Below are 19,112 nucleotides of genomic sequence, written 5' to 3' on the forward strand. Positions count from 1 at the left end.
AGGACTGAAATCCTGCAGCACCTGCAAGGTCCCCCTGCTCAAGAAAGCACATATACATGCCCGTCTGAAGTTTGCCAATGTACATCTGAATGATTCAGAGGACAACTGGGTGAAAGTGTTGTGGTCAGATGAGACCAAAATGGAGCTCTTTGGCATCAACTCAACTCGCCGTGTTTGGAGGAGGAGGAATGCTGCCTATGACCCCAAGAACACCATCCCCACCGTCAAACATGGAGGTGGATAAATTATGCTTTGGGGGTGTTTTTCTGCTAAGGGGACAGGACAACTTCACCGTATCAAAGGGACGATGGATGGGGCCATGTACCGTCAAATCTTGGGTGAGACCCGCTTTCCCTCAGCCAGGGCATTGAAAATGGGTCGTGAATGGGTATTCCAGCATGACAATGACCCAAAACACACGGCCAAGGCAACAAAGGAGTGGCTCAAGAAGAAGCACATTAAGGTCCTGGAGTGGCCTAGCCAGTCTCCAGACCTTAATCCCATAGAAAATCTGTGGAGGGAGCTGAAGGTTCGAGTTGCCAAACGTCAGCCTCGAAACCTCAGTGACTTGGAGAAGATCTGCAAAGAGGAGTGGGACAAAATCCCTCCTGAGATGTGTGCGAACCTGGTGGTCAACTACAAGAAACGTCTGCCCTCTATGATTGCCAACAAGGGTTTTGCCACCAAGGACTAAGTCATGTTTTGCAGCGGGGTCAAATACTTATTTCCCTCATTAAAATGCAAATCAGTTTATAACATTTTTGACATGCGTTTTTCTGGATTTTTTTGTTGTTAGTATGTCTCTCACTGTTCAAATAAACCTACCATTAAAATTATAGACTGATCATTTATTTGTCAGTGGGCAAACATACAAAATCAGCAGGGGATCAAATACTTTTTTCCCTCACTGTATTTGCTAGATTAATTGAATGCATCCCCCCCCATTTGTGAAGTAAATCACATTTAATTTTAAAGCACTTTACTTTCTATCAGGGAAATAACAGCAGCCAGTAGTGTTGCGTTTTGAAAGAGTAATGCCAACCACTATCCTCAAATGAGTGTTTAGCCTTGATCCAGGGGGTTTGTTGGCGCCTGTCATTCTACTCTGTTAGATTTGCTAGCCACATATCTCCACTCTTCTTAACCAAACAACAAACTGGAGTTTCCAGTTACTTGGCTCGACTGATTAACAACAAAAATCCTCTGTCTTGCTTTGGGAACGCACATGTTTCTCTTCAACCGTCACTGACTAGAGTGTAAACAGCAGATCAAATATCAAGTGTTTACCCAAATAAATTACATAATCATACTCTGGCTCGTTATAGGCTCGTGAAGGACACGTAAAGGACACTTCTGGGAGTGGAGAGAGAAAATTCCATCTTGGATTTAGGTAGTTCCAACGTAGCATAATTATCGGAAACAGACATGGTTTGGGATGTGGAGACTTAGAATTCATTTTGTTGTTGAGCTCCTTGCAGGTTTGTGAGATTGAAGGATGAGAATAGAGGCTTAAAGCTATTGCCCCAAGGCTTCGTCTAGGCTTTGACTGCTAACTCAATCCAGTGTAGAGATACAATCCAGACCCTTTATCCTAATATACTTCTACTCCACAGCAGGCAAAGTGTGTTTAAATTGTCATTAAAACCCACATTACAACCAGTTTAATTATATGATTTCAACCAATTTCACCCCTGGGTCCATGTAGCTAATACCCACAGGGTCAAAATATCCACCAGTCATTGGTTAAAGACAGACCCGGTACCAGGATAAAGTGACTAAGAGGGTAGTTGAAATCTGTAAGGGGGCACGATCATGGCCTAAAATGAACTTTTTAGTCCACCAGCCATTCAAAAAATCTCCCAGCCACTCATATTTTGTATTTATAATTTATTTTTGTAATTTCTACACCCTTTTTTCTCCCCAATTTTGGGATTACGTACTTGTCTCATCGCTGCAACTCCCCAACGGGCTCGGGAGAGGCGAAGGTCAAGTCATGCGTCCTCAGAAACACCCTTAATGTTACAGCCTGAATTTAAAATTGATTAAATATATATTGTTGTCACTGGCCTACACACAATACCCCATAATGTCAATGTGGAATTATGTTTTTTGAAATGTTTACAAATTAATAAATATTCTCCTTTGTCATGGAAAGGCTAAATAAGTTCAAATTTGCTTAGCAAGTTGCATAGAGTGAGTCCATATATTTTACTATGTGCAATAATAGTGCTTAACATGATTTTTGAATTACTACCTCATATTTGTACCCCACACATAATTATCTGTAATGTCCCTGAGCAGGGAATTTCAAACACAGATTCAACCATAAAGACCAGGGAGGTTTTCCAATGCCTCACAAAGAAAGGCACCTATGATTTGAATATCCCTTTAAGCATAAGTTATTAATTACACTTTGGATGGTGTGTCAATACACCCAGTCACGACAAAGATACAGGCGTCGTTCTTAACTCAATTGTCGTAGAGCAGTGGTTCCCAAACATTTTATAGTCCCATACCCCTTCAAACATTCAACCTCCAGCTGCTGGGTCTGCGCACTATCAAATGTTGTTTTTTGCCATCGTTGTAAGCCTGCCACACACACTATACGATAAATGTATTAAACACAAGAATGAGGTTGAGTTTTTGTCACAACCTGGCTCGTGGGAAGTGACAGAGGTCTTGTAGGACCAGGGCACAAATAATAATATAATAATAATCAATAATTTTGGTCTTTATTTATGCCATCTTACAGATAAAACCATATTTATTCATAAATTGTGAATAACTCACCACATGTTAATGATAAGGGTGTGCTTGAAAGGATGCACGTAACTCTGCAATGTTGGGTTGTATTGGAGAGAGTCTCGGTCTTAAATCTTTTCCCACACACAGTCTGTGCCTGTATTTAGTTTTCATGCTAGTGTGGGACGAGAATCCATCTCACATAGGTACTTGGCTGCAAAGGGCATCAGTGTCTTAATAGCACGATTTGCCAAGGCAGGATACTCTGAGCGCAGCCCTATCCAGAAATCTGGCAGTGGCTTCTGATTTTAAATAAAACATTTACAGAACCGCTTGTTGCAATTTTGATGAGGCTTTCTTGTTCAGATATCGGTAAGCGGACTGGAGGTAGGGCATGAATGGGATAACGAATCCAGTTGTTTGTGTCGTCCGTTTCGGGAAAGTACCTGCGTTATTGCGCACCCAGCTCACTCAGGTGCTTCGCTGTATCATATTTGACATTGTCCGTAAGCTTGAGTTAATTTGCGCACAAGAAAATCCTACAATGATGGAAAGACCTGTGTGTTGTCCTTGTTAATGCAGACAGAGAAGAGCTCCAACTTCTTAATCATAGCCTCAATTTTGTCCCGCACATTGAATATAGTTGCGGAGAGTCCCTGTAATCCTCGATTCAGATCATTCAGGCGAGAAAAAACATCACCCAGATAGGCCAGTTGTGTGAGAAACTTGGCATCATGCAAGCGGTCAGACAAGTGAAAATTATGGTCAGTAAAGAAAACTTTAAGCTCGTCTCTCAATTCAAAAAAACTTGTCAATACTTTGCTCCTTGATAACCAACGCACTTCTGTATGTTGTAAAAGCGTTACATGGTCGCTGCCCATATCATTACATAATGCAAAAAATACACAAGAGTTCAGGGGCCTCTAACAAAGTTAACCATTTTCACTGTAGTGTCCAAAACGTCTTTCAAGTTGACAGGCATTTCCTTGGCAGCAAGAGCCTCTCGGTGGATGCTGCAGTGTACCCAAGTGGCATCGGGAGCAACTGCTTGCACGAGTGTTACCACTCCACTATGTCTCCCTGTCATGGCTTTTGCGACATCAGTACAGATACCAACACATCTTGACCACCAAAGTACTTTTGATGTACAAAGCTGTCCATTACTTTAAAAACATCCTCTCCTGTTGTCCTGGTTTCCAGTGGTTTGGAGAAGAGGATTTCTTCCTTAACTGACCCCCCAAAAACGTAAGGGACATATACCAGGAGCTGTGCCAGGCCCGCCACGTCTGTTGACTCATCCAGCTGTAACGCATAGAATTCACTGGCTTTTATGTGAAGCAGTAATTGTTTCAAAACATCTCCTGCCATGTCACTGATGCATCGTGAAACAGTGTTGTTTGATGAAAACATTGTCTGTATAGTTTTTTTGGGCCTTTTCCCCCAGCGTTGTCCCAGGTATATCCGCGGCAGCAGAAAGAATGAAGTCCTCCACAATAGTATGGGGCTTGCTTGTCCTAGTCACTCGGTAGCCCCTTATTAATTGTATCTGTTGCTTTTATACATGTCTTACTACTCGAAAGTCATCTTAATTCTCATTCAAAAAACTCCTGTGACTTATTTTTCAAATTGTCATGTTTCGTTTCTAAATTTCTCCACAAGAGTGAAGGTTTCATCAAGTTGTGAGATAGTACTTTTGCACATATATCACACTGTGGCTGAGGAAAGGCACTACTCCCAATATAAGTGAACCCCAAATCAATGTGGTTCTCATCATATTTGCGCCTCTTCGATGTTCCAACGTCCGTGTCTGTTCGGTGCTTTACCGGGTAAGGGGGCAGTAGCTCTTCGGCTGCATCAGATTCACAACTGTCAGTGTCCATGCTAGCTGGACTAGCAACAAATGTAGAATTGCTGACGCTAGCATTGGATGTGCTCCTGGAAGCAGAACAACTTGTGTCGTCGGCAGGTGTAGTACTGCTGATAGTAGCAGTACTACCAGTAGAGCTGGTATGTGTCGCTATGGATGCGGGCCTTATCTTTTTTAACCATTTATCAATTTTCGAGCAAACGGAATGAGCAGCAGCTACGTTTGGCTACATACGGACCGTTAGTGGAATTCCCACGAGAGAGGAACGGTTAATGTGATTGGATGTTAATTATTTGACTAGGCTACCTGTATTTGACATTGTGTTGTTATTTCACTGAACACTAGATGGTTTAATTTTATTTTTGGTGGGGAAAAAACAAACTCACCCAAATGTATAGTGATTCATATGTTGATGTAAAAAATATATGCTGATCTGTGGTGTGTAATAAGGAGCAACCAGATGCTGCACTTGACGCATAAATGAAACTACTGATTCCAGTTACTAATAAGAACGCACCCATTAAGAAAATGACTGTAAAAACTGTTAAATCCCCTTGGATTGATGAGGAATTGAAAAATTGTATGGTTGAGAGGGATGAGGCAGAAGGTATGGCAATTAAGTCTGGCAGCCCAACTGATTGGCAAACGTACTGCAAATGAAGAAATCATGTGACTAATCTAAATAAAAACAAACTACACTATGAAAGAAAGAAATTATATGAAGAATGATAGTAAAAAGCTTTGGGGCACCTTCAATTACATTTTTTGGGAAAAAGCCAACTCGGCTCCTCCATTCATTGAATCAGATGGCTCATTCATCACAAAACCAACTGATATTGCAAACTAATGACTTTTCCATTGGCAAGATAAGCAAACTTAGGGATGACATGCCAGCAACAAATTCTGACACTACACATCCAAGTATTTCGGACCAAATTATGAAAGACAAGAATTGTACTTTTGGAAGAGGTGAAAAAAATGATTGTTGTCTATCAACAATGAAATGCCACCGGGGTCTGACAATCTGGATGGAAAATTACTGAGGATAATAGCAGACGATGTTGCCACTCCTATTTGCCACATCTTCAATTTAAGCCTACTAGAAAGTGTGTGCCCTCAGGCCTGGAGGGAAGCTAAAGTCATGCCGCTACCCAAGAATAGTAAAGCCCCCTTTACTGGCTCAATTAGCCAACCAATCAGCCTGTTACCAACCCTTGGTAAACTTCTGGAAAAAATTGTTTGACCAGATTACAATGCTATTTCACAGTAAACAAATTGACAACAGAATTTCAGCATGCTTGTAGGGAAGGACACTCAACAAGCACAGCACTTTTATTTTTTATTTTTATTTTTATTTTTTTTCACCTTTATTTAACCAGGTAGGCAAGTTGAGAACAAGTTCTCATTTACAATTGCGACCTGGCCAAGATAAAGCAAAGCAGTTCGACAACATACAAAAACACAGAGTTACACATGGAGTAAAATCAATGATGCAGTAGAAAAAAAAAATAAGACTATATACAATGTGAGCAAATGATGTGAGATAAGGGAGGTAAAGGCAAAAAAAATGCCATGGTGGCAAAGTAAATAAAGTATAGCAAGAAAAACACTGGAATGGTAGATTTGTAGTTTGAAGAAAGTTCAGAGATAAAAATATAAATAATATGGTGCAAAGGAGTACTTACACACTTACACAAATGACTGATGATTGGCTGAGAGAAATTGATGATAAAATGATTGTGGGGGCTGTCTTGTTAGACTTCAGTGCAGCTTTTGACAATATCGATCATAGTCTGCTGCTGGAAAAACGTATGTGTTAAGTTTGGGGGGGACAAGATCATACTTTTTGTAGAAATGTCCTTTGGTCTGATGAAACAAAAATAGAACTGTTTGGCCATAATGACCATTGTTATGCTTGGAGGAAAAAGGAGGAGGCTTGCAAGCCGAAGAAACACCATCCCAACCGTGAAGCACAGGGGTGGCAGCACCATGTTGTGAGGGTGCTTTGCTGCAGGAGAGACTGGTGCACTTCACAAAATAGATGGCATCATGAGGGAGGAAAATTATGTGTATATATTGAAGCAACATCTCAAGACATAAGTCAGGAAGTTAAAGCTTGGTCGCAAATGGGTCTTCCAAATGGACAATGACCCACAAGCATACTACCAAAGTTGTGGCAAAATGGCTTAAGGACAACAAAGTCAAGGTATTGGAGTGGCCATCACAAGCCCTGACCTCAATCCCATGTAAAATTTGTGGGCAGAACTGAAAAATTGTGTGCGAGCAAGGAGGCCTACAAACCTGACTCAGTTACACCAGCTCTGCCAGGAGGAATGGGCCAAAATTCACCCAACTTGTTGTGGGAAGCTTGTGGAAGGCTACCCGAAACGTTTGACCGAAGTTAAACAATTTTAAAGGCAATGCTACCAAAGACTAATTGAGTGTATGTGTGCACAGCCGGTAATACCGTATATATTCTGTGATGGCATGGTATGAAGGTATAGAAATCTGGATACTGCACAACCCTAGTGGGTAGGCTCTGCACGCGGAGCTAGCTGGAGCTCGGCAGCATCATTGCTGTTGGGCTTGACGGCGGCCTTGGTGGTTTGATGCTGCTGATCATCACTCTCCTTCTCTTTTGGCTTTGTTTGGGTACTTTGGCGAAGCCAATTTCTGATGCCCATCGTGGCAGATTAGCTGGTTTGAGCTAGCTAAATAGCCGAAGGCAGATAACACTAACGCTTTTTACAGCTAGCTAAGAAGCTTACTAAACTCTATAGTGGTGGTGTGAATGGCAGAGTTGAGTGAAGCAGCTTCAACAGTAAACTTGACCCCGCCCTCATAAATCAAAATCAAATATTATAGGCGGAGGCGTGTCACGTTATTCACTTAGCCTACAACAGATAAGAAGTGTCCCCCCCCTGCTTTTTATGGAAACCCAAAGGAGTCATACCTAACCGCTCTGGTGGCTTTCCATAGCCCCCATACACACACCGTGTCACGCTCTGTCCATTATGCTGACACAGCACAGCGGAGATTGATTTTTTTCTGTCACACAATCATTTGAACTTTTTTTGCTATATCGGGACATCAACTAAAACTGAGGGGGCACACATTTCAACTGAGGGGGCTAAGTCCCTTTTTGCCCCATCGTGGAGCCGGGCCCGGTTTAAGAAGGGACTGATTTGGTGTTTGCAAGTCTGGATGCAAGCCTCCTTGGCTGTTGTTCCATGGGATTCCTTCACTGGCTGCCTTGGTAAAGGTTTCAGAAGAATCCACTTCTTGTCAGAAAAGGGGGAGGTAGAATTGGGGATGAGGTCATAACATATTTTTGGCTCAGTGCCGCTCTCCCATCCATCTCAGCCATCTACGGATGACTATTCCACATCATGCTGTTATTCATCTCTGTCAGAAAGTTTCAACATAAGAATGGGCAAAATTATAAAAAATGGCACCTGTAAATTATTCATCGTCCTTCTGCTCTTCTCAGCAGTTGCAAGACCCCATTTCCTTGCCCCCCAGCCCCTGTGTTCAGTGTTTCACCATTGACTGTCACTGTTCCAACTTGTTCTTGTGTGTTAATTCGGAGTTCACTGGCGCTTGTCCTTCCTATGCGGCCTCTTTGGATTCTTTCGCCTCCCGTTCAGAATGAATGGTGCACCGGCTGCCAGATACAAAACATGAGGGCCTGGGACCTGTCTGTGTTCCTTCTCATGTCACAAAGTGTCCCTTCCTTGGCTCTTGTGACCTTCCCAGGATTGCAATTACTTGGTACAAGGAGGGCACGGCTATTGGCTGTGCCCAAGGCATGCTGCATATAAGAGACTCTGTCAAATCCTTGAAGGATATAAGGTCGGCGGAAGCAAGGATTTGACTTTGACTGCTAGTAACGTTGCTTTGGAACTCCTGCAGTAATTGCTGTCAACCAGAGTATAGGTTGTAGTGGTAGACTGATTGCATTCCTGATCACATCTAGATTCCTGTTTTTAATAATAATAAAAAAATTTTTACCCATATTTTACCAGGTAAGTTGACTGAGAGCACATTCTCATTTACAGCAATGACCTGGGAAATCGTTGCAGGGGACGGGGGGGATGAATGAGCCAATTGGAAGCTGGGGATGATTAGGTGGCCATGATGGTATGAGGGCCAGATTGGGAATTTAGCCAGGACACCGGGGTTAACACCCCTACTCTTACGATAAGTTCCATGGGATCTTTAGTGATCACAGAGAGTCAGAACACCCGTTTAACGTCCCATCCAAAAGACGGCACCCTACACATGGCAATGTCCCCAATCACTGCCCTGGGGCATTGGGATATATATATATTTTTTTAGACCAGAGGAAAGCGTGCCTCCCACTGGCCCTCCAACACCTCTTCCAGCAGCATCTGATCTCTTATCCAGGGACCAACCAGGATCAACCCTGCTTAGCTTAAGAGGCAAGCCAGCAGTGGGATGCAGGGTGGTGTGCTGCTGGCCTGTGTGGGTGGATGCGGTGAGGTAGTTTTAAAAACCATGGAATGCTGAAATCCGAAGACTTGCATTTTGATAATACTTAATACACAATATATTGCTTCGCCCTTCGGTCAACCTCTTGTGAAGCACTTTAGAAACATCAATGCATGATAGCGCCGCGCTAGAATGTGTCTTTCTCCAGTTTGCTCTCAACTGTCTGGAAGGTTGAAATTAGTCATGTGCTAAAGATGTCTGACTCAGATTGCCCAGTGAAGAGGCTGACCAGGAATAGTTCTATTCAGAGGAAGAACTGACTCGGTAAAGGGGAAGCCTGGATGGAAAACCAGCCTTCAGAAACAGGCAGTTCTGGCCACAAATTGACCCCCCCTCCCCCCCTCCCTTTTAATACTGTACAAACTACCAAAGTTCCTCAACACAAATAGAAAACCATGATTACTTGCCATGGCTATATTTCTTCTAAACATGCCCTAGGAGGGCAAGTGGAGACAACTGTACCTTGCATTAAACTGTGTGTTTTTAATATATGGATGAAGCGATGACACATTCACCTACCCCATCATACATCCCTCTACCTGTGAGAGTGTACTTGATCTCACAGCGAATCGGGTGGTAGCCCGACCTGTCAGTTCAACACCTTAGCCCTTACACCAAGAGGTCCCAATCCCTTCGAGGTTGCTAATTGTTGTACTAAGGTTGCTAGAATGTTCGGCCACAGTACCTAGTCTCTGGCCTGAGTGTCAGTCTGTTGGTGCTACCGTATCAACTCCTTGTAACTTATTGTCTTGCCTATAATGTCTGGCTTGACAATGACCTCAATGGAGTTGACGAGCACAAACCGATCTGGGACCAGGCTACCTAGTCTATAGCCTGCCATGTTGAGCTCGCTTCACTTCAGAACCCTGGTTGGTTCACTTCAGAGGCTATGGAGGAGACTGAACAAGTTTCTCAACAATTCCTTGAGAAGAAACCACAGTTATTCCCCAACCATCAGAAAATATTCACTCTCTTCCTTTGAGATTTGCCTTCGCTGCATGTTTTTGTTTCCAGCAGGCATGTGACATGTGGTCAGAGTGAGAGGTGCGTAGAAATTACCCCTATTGACTTGACTTGAAATATGACCACACTGAACTTGCAAAATGTTGCACCATGGAAACAAATCAAGATTCCTATACCTATTTTGGTGTTGCGAGGTTGAATAAACCTAAAACTTAAAAATACCTGTTTATTTCCCATTTGTATTTGTTTTCTGAAGGATCATTTATAGTATATATTGGAGTTAAACTCTAGAGAAAGCTCAGTTAAACCTGCATAAGTTTACTGTGGTAGTATAGACCTACTAGTTGAGAGACTGTCTGCATAGAGTGAGAGTGAGCATTCTGATTAGTGTGGCTCTGATTGTGTGGGCAGGAGTCATTCTGCTGCCAGCACTTTGGCAGATAGCAGAGTGGTGCAATCTCAGCTTCCTCACAAGCTGTTGACACTCCGGCCTGTTGAATGCAAGTCAAAGGCTAGCCACATGAGCGAAGACATTATTCTGTCTCACTCTCGCTCCTCTTTCTGTCACTCTACCCTGCTCTCTACCTCGCTTCCTCTCTCTCATTCTCTCTACCTCCCTCTCTGGCTATCTGGCCATCTTTTCCACTTCTTTCTCTGCAGTTTGCTAAGCGGTGCAAACGGATATCCAACATCAACACCAATTAAAAATGCTGCTTAGTGCAGTTCACCTGTGGTCCTATATGGCCTCAGGACAGACTTGTCATCGAAGGCCATGGGATAGTTGGTGGTACAAATAGGATTTAGCCATGAATTAATTACATTCCTGCTCTCTAGGTCACTCTAAATGCACTGTATGTGGAATCCCTCTATTATGCTACTTGCCTAAGGCCAGGCAACAATGGATGGCAGTATTTTTGTTAGCGGGTGGGTACATTTATGAAACTGGACCCAAGGCTATCCCAGCTTGAGCCCAGACGCTCCATTGTGATACAAGGTCATGGTGATTTGATTGCCCATTGTTGCACTCCGATACAGCGTAGGCTAAAGTATTTAGATGGCAGTTGAAACCGAGTATCTGTGTTAGTTGTTACATACTGTGGGATATAGCGGTATTTCGTCTTTTTAAGGCACTTTCATTCTTTCCAGTTTATGAAAGACTATACCTGTCCACAGAAGTGGGTAAATCATTGCTCCCCAACCTCCAGTCCGCTTCACCATTTGTAAATAATTCTGGCCTGTGTTCGGCCTGATTACCAGCAACAACGAGACAGCCCACAGGGAGGAGGTGAGGGCCCTGGTGGAGTGGTTCCAGAAAAATAACCTCAACGTCAACAAAACGAAGGAGCTCATTGTGGACTTCAGGAGACAGCAGAGGGAGCACGCCCCCATCCACATCGACGGGGCCGCAGTGGAGAAGGTGAAAAGCTTCAAGTTCCGCGGCGTACACATCATTGACAATCTGAAAGGGTCCACCCACACAGATAGTGTGGTGAATAAGGCGCAACAGGAGGCTGAAGAAAGTTGGTTCAGCCCATAAGACATAAGACCTTTACGAACTTTTTACACATGCACCGTTGAGAGCATTCTGTCAGGCTGTATCACCGCCTGGTATGACAACTGCACAGTCCGCAACCGCAGGGCGCTCAAGAGGGTGGTGCGGTTTGCCCAACACATCACCGAGGCACATTGCCTGCCCTTCAGGACATCTGCACCACCCAATGTCACAGGAAGGCCAAGACGATCATCAAGCTTCTGAGCCACGGCCTGTTGACCCCGCTATCATCCAGAAGGCGAGGTCAGTACAGGTGCATCAAAGCTGGGACCGAGAGAAAGAAGCTTTTTCAATCTCATCACTTTCGCCATCACTAGCCGGCCTCCACCCAGTACCCTGCCTTGAATTAAGTCACTGACACTTGCCGGCTACCACTCGGTTACTCAGCCGTGCACCTAAGAGGCTGTTGCTCTATGTTCATATACATCAAATCAAGATTTATTGGTCACATACACATGCTTAGCAGGTGTTATTGTGAGTGTAGCAAAATGCTTGTGCTTCTAATTCGAACAGTGCAGCAATATCTAACAAGTAATATCTAACAATTCCACAACAAATACCTAATACACACAAATCTAAGTAAAAGAATGGAATGACAATATATACATATATAGATGACTAATGACAGAGCAGCATAGGCTAAGATGCAATAGATAGTATAGAATACAGTATTTACATATGCAAGATATGTAAACATTATTAAAGTGGCATTATTAAAGTGATTAGTGTTCCATTTATTAAAGTGGCCAATGATTTCAAGTCTATGTAGGCAGCAGCCTCTCTGTGCTAATGATGGCTGTTTAACACTCTGATGGCCTTGATATAGAAGCTGTTTTTCAGTCTCTCGGTCCCAGCTTTGATGCACCTGTACTGACCTCGCCTTCTGGATGATAGCGGGGTGAACAGGCAGTGGTCTGGTGGTGGTTCTCCTCGATGATCTTTTTGGCCGTCCTGTGTTATCGAATGCTGTAGGTGTCCTGGAGTAGAGGTCGACCGATTTATGATTTTTCAACGCCGATACCGATTATTGGAGGACCAAAAAAGTCCGATACCGATTAATCGCCCGATTTTCTTTTTTAAACTCGGGAGTTGATAGGCTTGAAGTCATAAACAGCGCAATGCTTGAAGCAAAACGTTTTTTCTTTCAGTGAAATACGGAACCGTTCCGTATTTTATCTAACGAATGGCATCCATAAGTCTAAATATTCCTATTACATTGCACAACCTTCAATGTTATGTCATAATTACGTAAAATTATGGCAAATTAGTTCGCAACGAGCCAGGCGGCCCAAACTGTTTCATATACCCTGACTCTGCGTGCAACGAAAGCAAGAGAAGTGACACAATTTCACCTGGTTAATATTGCCTGCTAACCTGGATTTCTTTTAGCTAAATTTGCAGGTTTAAAAATATATACTTCTGTGTATTGATTTTAAGAAAGGCATTGATGTTTATGGTTAGGTACAGTCGTGCAACTATTGTGCTTTTTTTGCAAATGCGCTTTTGTTAAATCATCCCCCGTTTGGCAAAGTCTGCTGTCTTTGTTAGGAAGAAATAGTCTTCACAGTTAGCAACGAGCCAGGCGACCCAAACTGCTGCATATACCCTGACTATGTTGCAAGAGAAGTGACACAATTTTCCTAGTTAAAAGAAGTTCATGTTAGCAGGCAATATTAACGAAATATGCAGGTTTAAAAATATATACTTGTGTATTGATTTTAAGAAAGGCATTGATGTTTATGGTTAGGTACACGTTGGAGCAACGACAGTCCTTTTTACACAGAAGTATATATTTTTAAACCTGCATATTTAGCTAAAAGAAATCCAGGTTAGCAGGCAATATTAACCAGGTGAAATTGTGTCAGTTCTCTTGCGTTCGTTGCACGCAGAATCAGGGTATACAGAATCTGGCTTGTTGCGAACTAATTTGCCAGAATTTTACGGAACTATGAAATAACATTGTAGGTTGTGCGATGTAACAGGAATATTTAGACTTATGGATGCCACCCGTTAGATAAAATACGGAACGGTTCCGTATGTCACTGAAAGAATAATGTTTTCGAGATTATAGTTTCCGGATTTGACCATATTAAGTCCATATTGTTAAGTCTATGATTTGATATTTGATAGAGCAGTCTGACTGATCGGTGGTAGGCAGCAGCAGGCTCGTAATAGTCAAAGGTATATGGTTTAGAGAGAAATAGTCGACGTGTCATAATTCCTGTAATAACTTGCGGCTGAACTTGAAAGGGGTTCCTTCGTTATTTTACCATTCATGTCTTCCATAGAGAATGCCTTGATCTACTTCAAATAAGGTCTGTGTTTTGTGCTTAAACCGCCTCAGCGTTTTGATACCCGTGTAAATCTCACTAGGTAACGTTTGTCAACACATTTTCATAAATCCACTCTACAAAAAAAATTATCTTCGCTTATATTGATCAGAGTTATATCCTATGGATATCTACACAGTTATAAAATTGGCAAGGTGGTGTAAGCCTAAACCAAACACAGACCTTATTTTAAGTTAATCTAAAAATATCCTATGGAATAAATGAAGGAACCGCTTTTCAGATTTTGCTAGAAGGTGTCATGGGAATTATGACTCGCACTTTGGTAGTCAATTCTTACCATGCCCATTATTAAAATAGGATTTCCTGCATATAGAAATTACAGTTTTTGTTTTCAGCATTCATTACAGGTAACTTAAACTCTATTTTTATTATTCAAACAGTTTTTGTCTCCTAAGCAGACTCTTCAGTATCGTTGTCACTTCAGAGCTGTGTGTGTGTGTGTGTGTGTGTGTGTGTGTGTGTGTGTGTGTGTGTGCGCGTGTGTGCGTGCGTGCGTGCGTGTGTGTGTGTGTGTGTGTGTGTGTGTGTGTGTGTGTGTGTGTGTGTGTGTGTGTGTGTGTGTGTGTGTGTGTGTGTGTGTATATATTTTTAAAAAGCGTAGCAATATTTGGCCGATTAATCGGTATCGGCTTTTTTGGGCCTCCAATAATCGGCATCGGCGTTGAAAAAAATCATAATCGGCCGACTTCTACTCTGAAGCATTTATTTAGGCTGCAATTTGAGGCTGGTAACTCAAATAAAAAATTAATAAAAACATGTTTAACCTTTTTATTTAAATTAGCAAGTCAGTTAAGAACATATTCTTATTTACAACGACGGCCTACCATGGCCAGACGCTGGGCAAATTTTGTGCCGCCCTATGGGACTCCCAAACACGGCCGGTTGTGATACAACCCAGGATCGAACCAGGGTCTGTAGTGACGCCTCTAGCACTGAGATGCAGTGCCTTAGACCGCTGCGCCACTCGGGAGCTCCAAAATACAGTGCCATGTCAGCCAGGAGACACACACAGACAGACATACAGTTGAAGTCGGAAGTTTACATACACCTTAGCCAAATACATTTAAACTCAGTTTTTTACAATTCCTGACATTTAATCCTAGTAAAAATTCCATGTCTTAGGTCCGTCAGGATCACCACTTTATTTTAAGAATGTGATATGTCAGAATAATAGTAGAGAGAATTATTTATTTCAGCTTTTATTTCTTTCATCACATTCCCAGTGGGTCAGAAGTTTACATACACTCAATTAGTATTTGGTACCATTGCCTTTACATTGTTTAACTTGGGGCAAACGTTTCGGGTAGCCTTTCACAAGCTTCCCACAATAAGTTGGGTGAATTTTGGCTCATTCCTCCTGACAGAGCTGGTGTAACCGAGTCAGGTTTGTAGGCCTCCTTGCTCGCACACGCTTTTTCAGTTTGAGGTCAGGGCTGTGTGATGGCCACTCCAATACCTTGACTTTGTTGTACTTAAGCCATTTTGCCACAACTTTGGAAGTATGCTTGGGGTCATTGTCCATTTGGAAGGCCCATTTGCGACCAAGCTTTAACTTCCTGACTGATGTCTTGAGATGTTGCTTCAATATATTCACATAATTTTCCTCCCTAATGATGCCATCTATTTTATGAAGTGCACCAGTCCCTCCTGCAGCAAAGCACACCCACAACATGATGCTGCCACCCCCGTGCTTCACGGTTGGGATGGTGTTCTTCGGCTTGCAAGCCTCCCCCTTTTTCCTCCTAACATAACGATGGTCATTATGGCCAAACAGTTCTATTTATTTTTTTCATCAGACCAGATGACATTTCTCCAAAAAGTACGATCTTTGTCCCCATGTGCAGTTGCAAACCGTAATCTGGCTTTTTTTTATGGCGATTTTGGAGCAGTGGCTTCTTCCTTGCTGAGCGGCCTTTCAGGTTATGTCAATATAGGACTTGTTTTACTGTGGATATAGATATTTTTGCACCTGTTTCCTCCAGCATCTTCACAAGGTCCTTTGCTGTAGTTCTGGGATTGATTTGCACTTTTCGCACCAAAGTACGTTTATCTCTAGGAGACAGAACGCGTCTCCTTCCTGAGCGGTATGACGGCTGTGTGGTCCCATGGTGTTTATACTTGCGTATTATTGTTTGTACAGATGAAAGTGGTACCTTCAGGCGCTTGGATATTGCTCCCAAGGATGAACCAGACTTGTGGAGGTCTACAATTTTTTTTATGAGGTCTTGGCTGATTTCTTTAGATTTTTCCCATGATGTCAAGCAAAGAAGCACTGAGTTTGAATGTAGGCCTTGAAATACATCCACAGGTACACCTCCAATTGACTCAAATGATGTCAATTAGCTTATCAGAAGCTTCTAAAGCCATGACAACATTTTCTGGAATTTTCCAAGCTGTTTAAAGGCACAGTCAACTTAGTGTATGTAAACTTCTGACCCACTGGAATTGTGATACAGTGAATTATAAGTAAAATAATTTGTAAACAATTGTTGGGAAAATGACTTGTGTCATGCACAAAGTAGATGTCCTAACTGACTTGCCAAAACTATAGTTTGTTAACAAGAAATTTGTGGAGTGGTTGAAAAACGAGTTTTAATGACTCCAACCTCAGTGTATGTAAACTTCTCACTTCAACTGTACATCGGACTCCGACATTGCTCGTCCTAATATTTCTATTTTTCTTGATTCCATTATTTTACTTTTAGATTTTTGTGTATTGTTAGATATTACTGCACTGTTGGAGCTAGGAACACAAGCATTTTACCCGCAATAACATCTGCTAAACGTGTATTCGACCAATAACATTTGATTGGAATGTGTTGTGGATGTGCATGAATATGTGTTCATCATTGGCTCATATTGTTGAGTGTGTGTGTCTCGGGTGGTCTACAATGATTCTGGCCTAGATCTCATTAGTGAATGTGTTTGGTGTTGTATGTATTAATGCGTGTGTGGGTGTATGTGAATATGCACATAGTCATTGACTCATATGGTTGTCTCTCTCTCACAGGGTGTTATACGAAGGGAAGGAGCGTCTCATCCAGGGCTGTGAGGTCATTCAGGCCACGCCGTACGGCCGTTGTGCCAACGTCAACAACAGCTCTGCCACCTCGCAGCGCATCTTCATCACCTTCCGCCGCGCGCCGCCCGTTCAGCCCCAGAACTCACTGGCCGTCACCGACATCTGCGTCATTGTCACTAGCAAGGGAGAGACGCCGCCGCACACCTTCTGCAAGGTGGACAAGAACCTCAACTGTGGCATGGTGAGTCCTCTGGTCCTCTGTGGCTCAGTTGGTAGAGCATGGTACTTGTAACGCCTGGATTGTGAGTTTGAGTCCCGAAAATGTACGCACGCATGACTGTGGTTAAAATCATCTGCCAGATGTCATATCCTTTACCACTGGTAATGAACTAAAGGCCCACATGCTCAATTTCTCCAACACATATATATATTTTTTATGGTTTGCAACATTTCAATCCCTGAAAGGATCTTCTCCGTAAAAATAGGGTTTGGGGGGAATGTATGGGGCTGGAATATACCTATTATGAAATTGAGGCCATGGCACTCACCACAAGTACGTCCTGTTGAAAATGTTTTTTTGAGCCCAAACTCAGATGGTCTTATTTTTCATCCTCCAGTGGGGCTCCAGTGTTTTCCTGTGCTACAAGAAATCAGTGTCCGCGTCCAACTCCATCAATTACAAAGCCGGTGAGTCTTCTTTGTTGTCTCTAATCTACCATCTTTTCGCATCGGTCTGCCTGTTTTGTTCACATTGACGGATAGTTATTTCCTGGCCTTTGTTCAATGCTGTTTACCATATATTTCCACTTGCTTCGCGCCTGAGTCGGCTTCAAAGTAATTGTATGTTGATCTCTTATGATTCATCTGAATTGACAGGAGCTTTCCCGTGTGCTGTAGATGAGACTAAATGCACTGGTATATGCCAGCTCTGTTATCTGTCACTCAAACACCTGTAAACTGATGATTCCTGGAATAGATGGCTGGAAAATGGCACGATTAATTTGGGGGGTTTTGTCGCTCTACTGAATCTTAAGATATGGGCTGCGTCTCAAATGGCACTCTGTTCCCAATAGGCCCTGGTCGAAAGTAGTGCACTATATATGGAATTAGGGTGCCATTTGGGACACAGTCCTAGTTTCAAATCAGTGCATCTATCTGGAGTTTGGAAAAGGGCAGAGCCTCACATTAGAATGGCTCACGGCAACTCAGAACTCTTAATGCTCCGAGTGTTTCTCCTCAGCATTCCAAGCCTTATTTCTGGTCCCAATTTATTTCAAGGTGGAAAGCGGTGTCATTGTGCACCATTGCAATTGCCCTCTTTTTCGCGTTTTGGTTTTTCACTTTAATGACCTCCAAACAGGTTCTTATGGAAAATAGAATGGCATGTGTTCTTACTATACACTAGGAAAGGTAATGTTTCTGAGGACTGCTAGCCCAGAATTAGACATTTTGTAAGGCCCTATTCAGCTGGTTTCCCTCCATGTACCAGTATCCACATTCTTGTAAATACAGCAGAGTTGTTCCCTGTCTCGCACTTGCTACTTTCTGAGGTTAGAGCTGGGTGTTGGCTTAGACAGGCCCCTGTTCAGATACTACGCACATACGCCTTATCTCCACTAGGCCTTCTTCCTGTGAGGTGACGCTTTTTATTCGGCAGACTGCTTCCTACCCCGCCTACTCTTTCGATCGCTTTATTTTGACAACGTTCTCTGGAATTCACAAAAGGCCATGGGTGACACAGGCCTTGATCAGCAAAGTGTTATCCTTTGAAAATAATGTGTTCTGTATCTCAGCACACTGGCTCATGTCAATGAAAATATGACGAAGGGAAAGGGGTTTGATTTTATTCCAACAGCCAAGTGAGCCAATTTTTGTCCTTCCCTTCTCCAGTCTTCACTTCATAGATGTTGTTATTGTGTAGTGGGATCTGTAGACATAATTTTCCTTGGTATATGTAGTCTAGTGCTTTCAGTGTACCCTAATGAAATTAATGTTACATGTATTGATGTCCTTTGGGTGGTGGATCATTCTTGATACACACAGGAGACTGTTGAGCGTGAAAAACCCAGCAGCGTTGCAGTTCTTGACACACACCAGTGGCAC

At 42.7% G+C, this 19,112-nt stretch overlaps 1 protein-coding gene across 3 annotated transcripts in view; it reads left to right on the plus strand.

Moving 5' to 3' along the window:
• The window catches only part of LOC106577584 (DENN domain-containing protein 4C), an 80,609-nt gene that overhangs the window by 33,490 nt on the left and 28,007 nt on the right, over positions 1-19,112 (plus strand). For all 3 annotated transcript variants that reach the window (XM_014155754.2, XM_045701340.1, XM_014155755.2), the window contains exons 3-4: positions 16,998-17,250; positions 17,627-17,696. In XM_014155754.2, coding sequence (XP_014011229.1) covers positions 16,998-17,250; positions 17,627-17,696 — 323 coding nt within the window. The remainder of the gene's footprint in view (positions 1-16,997; positions 17,251-17,626; positions 17,697-19,112) is intronic.

This window comes from Salmo salar, chromosome ssa18 (genome assembly GCF_905237065.1).
Source record: "Salmo salar chromosome ssa18, Ssal_v3.1, whole genome shotgun sequence".
NCBI lineage: Eukaryota > Metazoa > Chordata > Actinopteri > Salmoniformes > Salmonidae > Salmo > Salmo salar.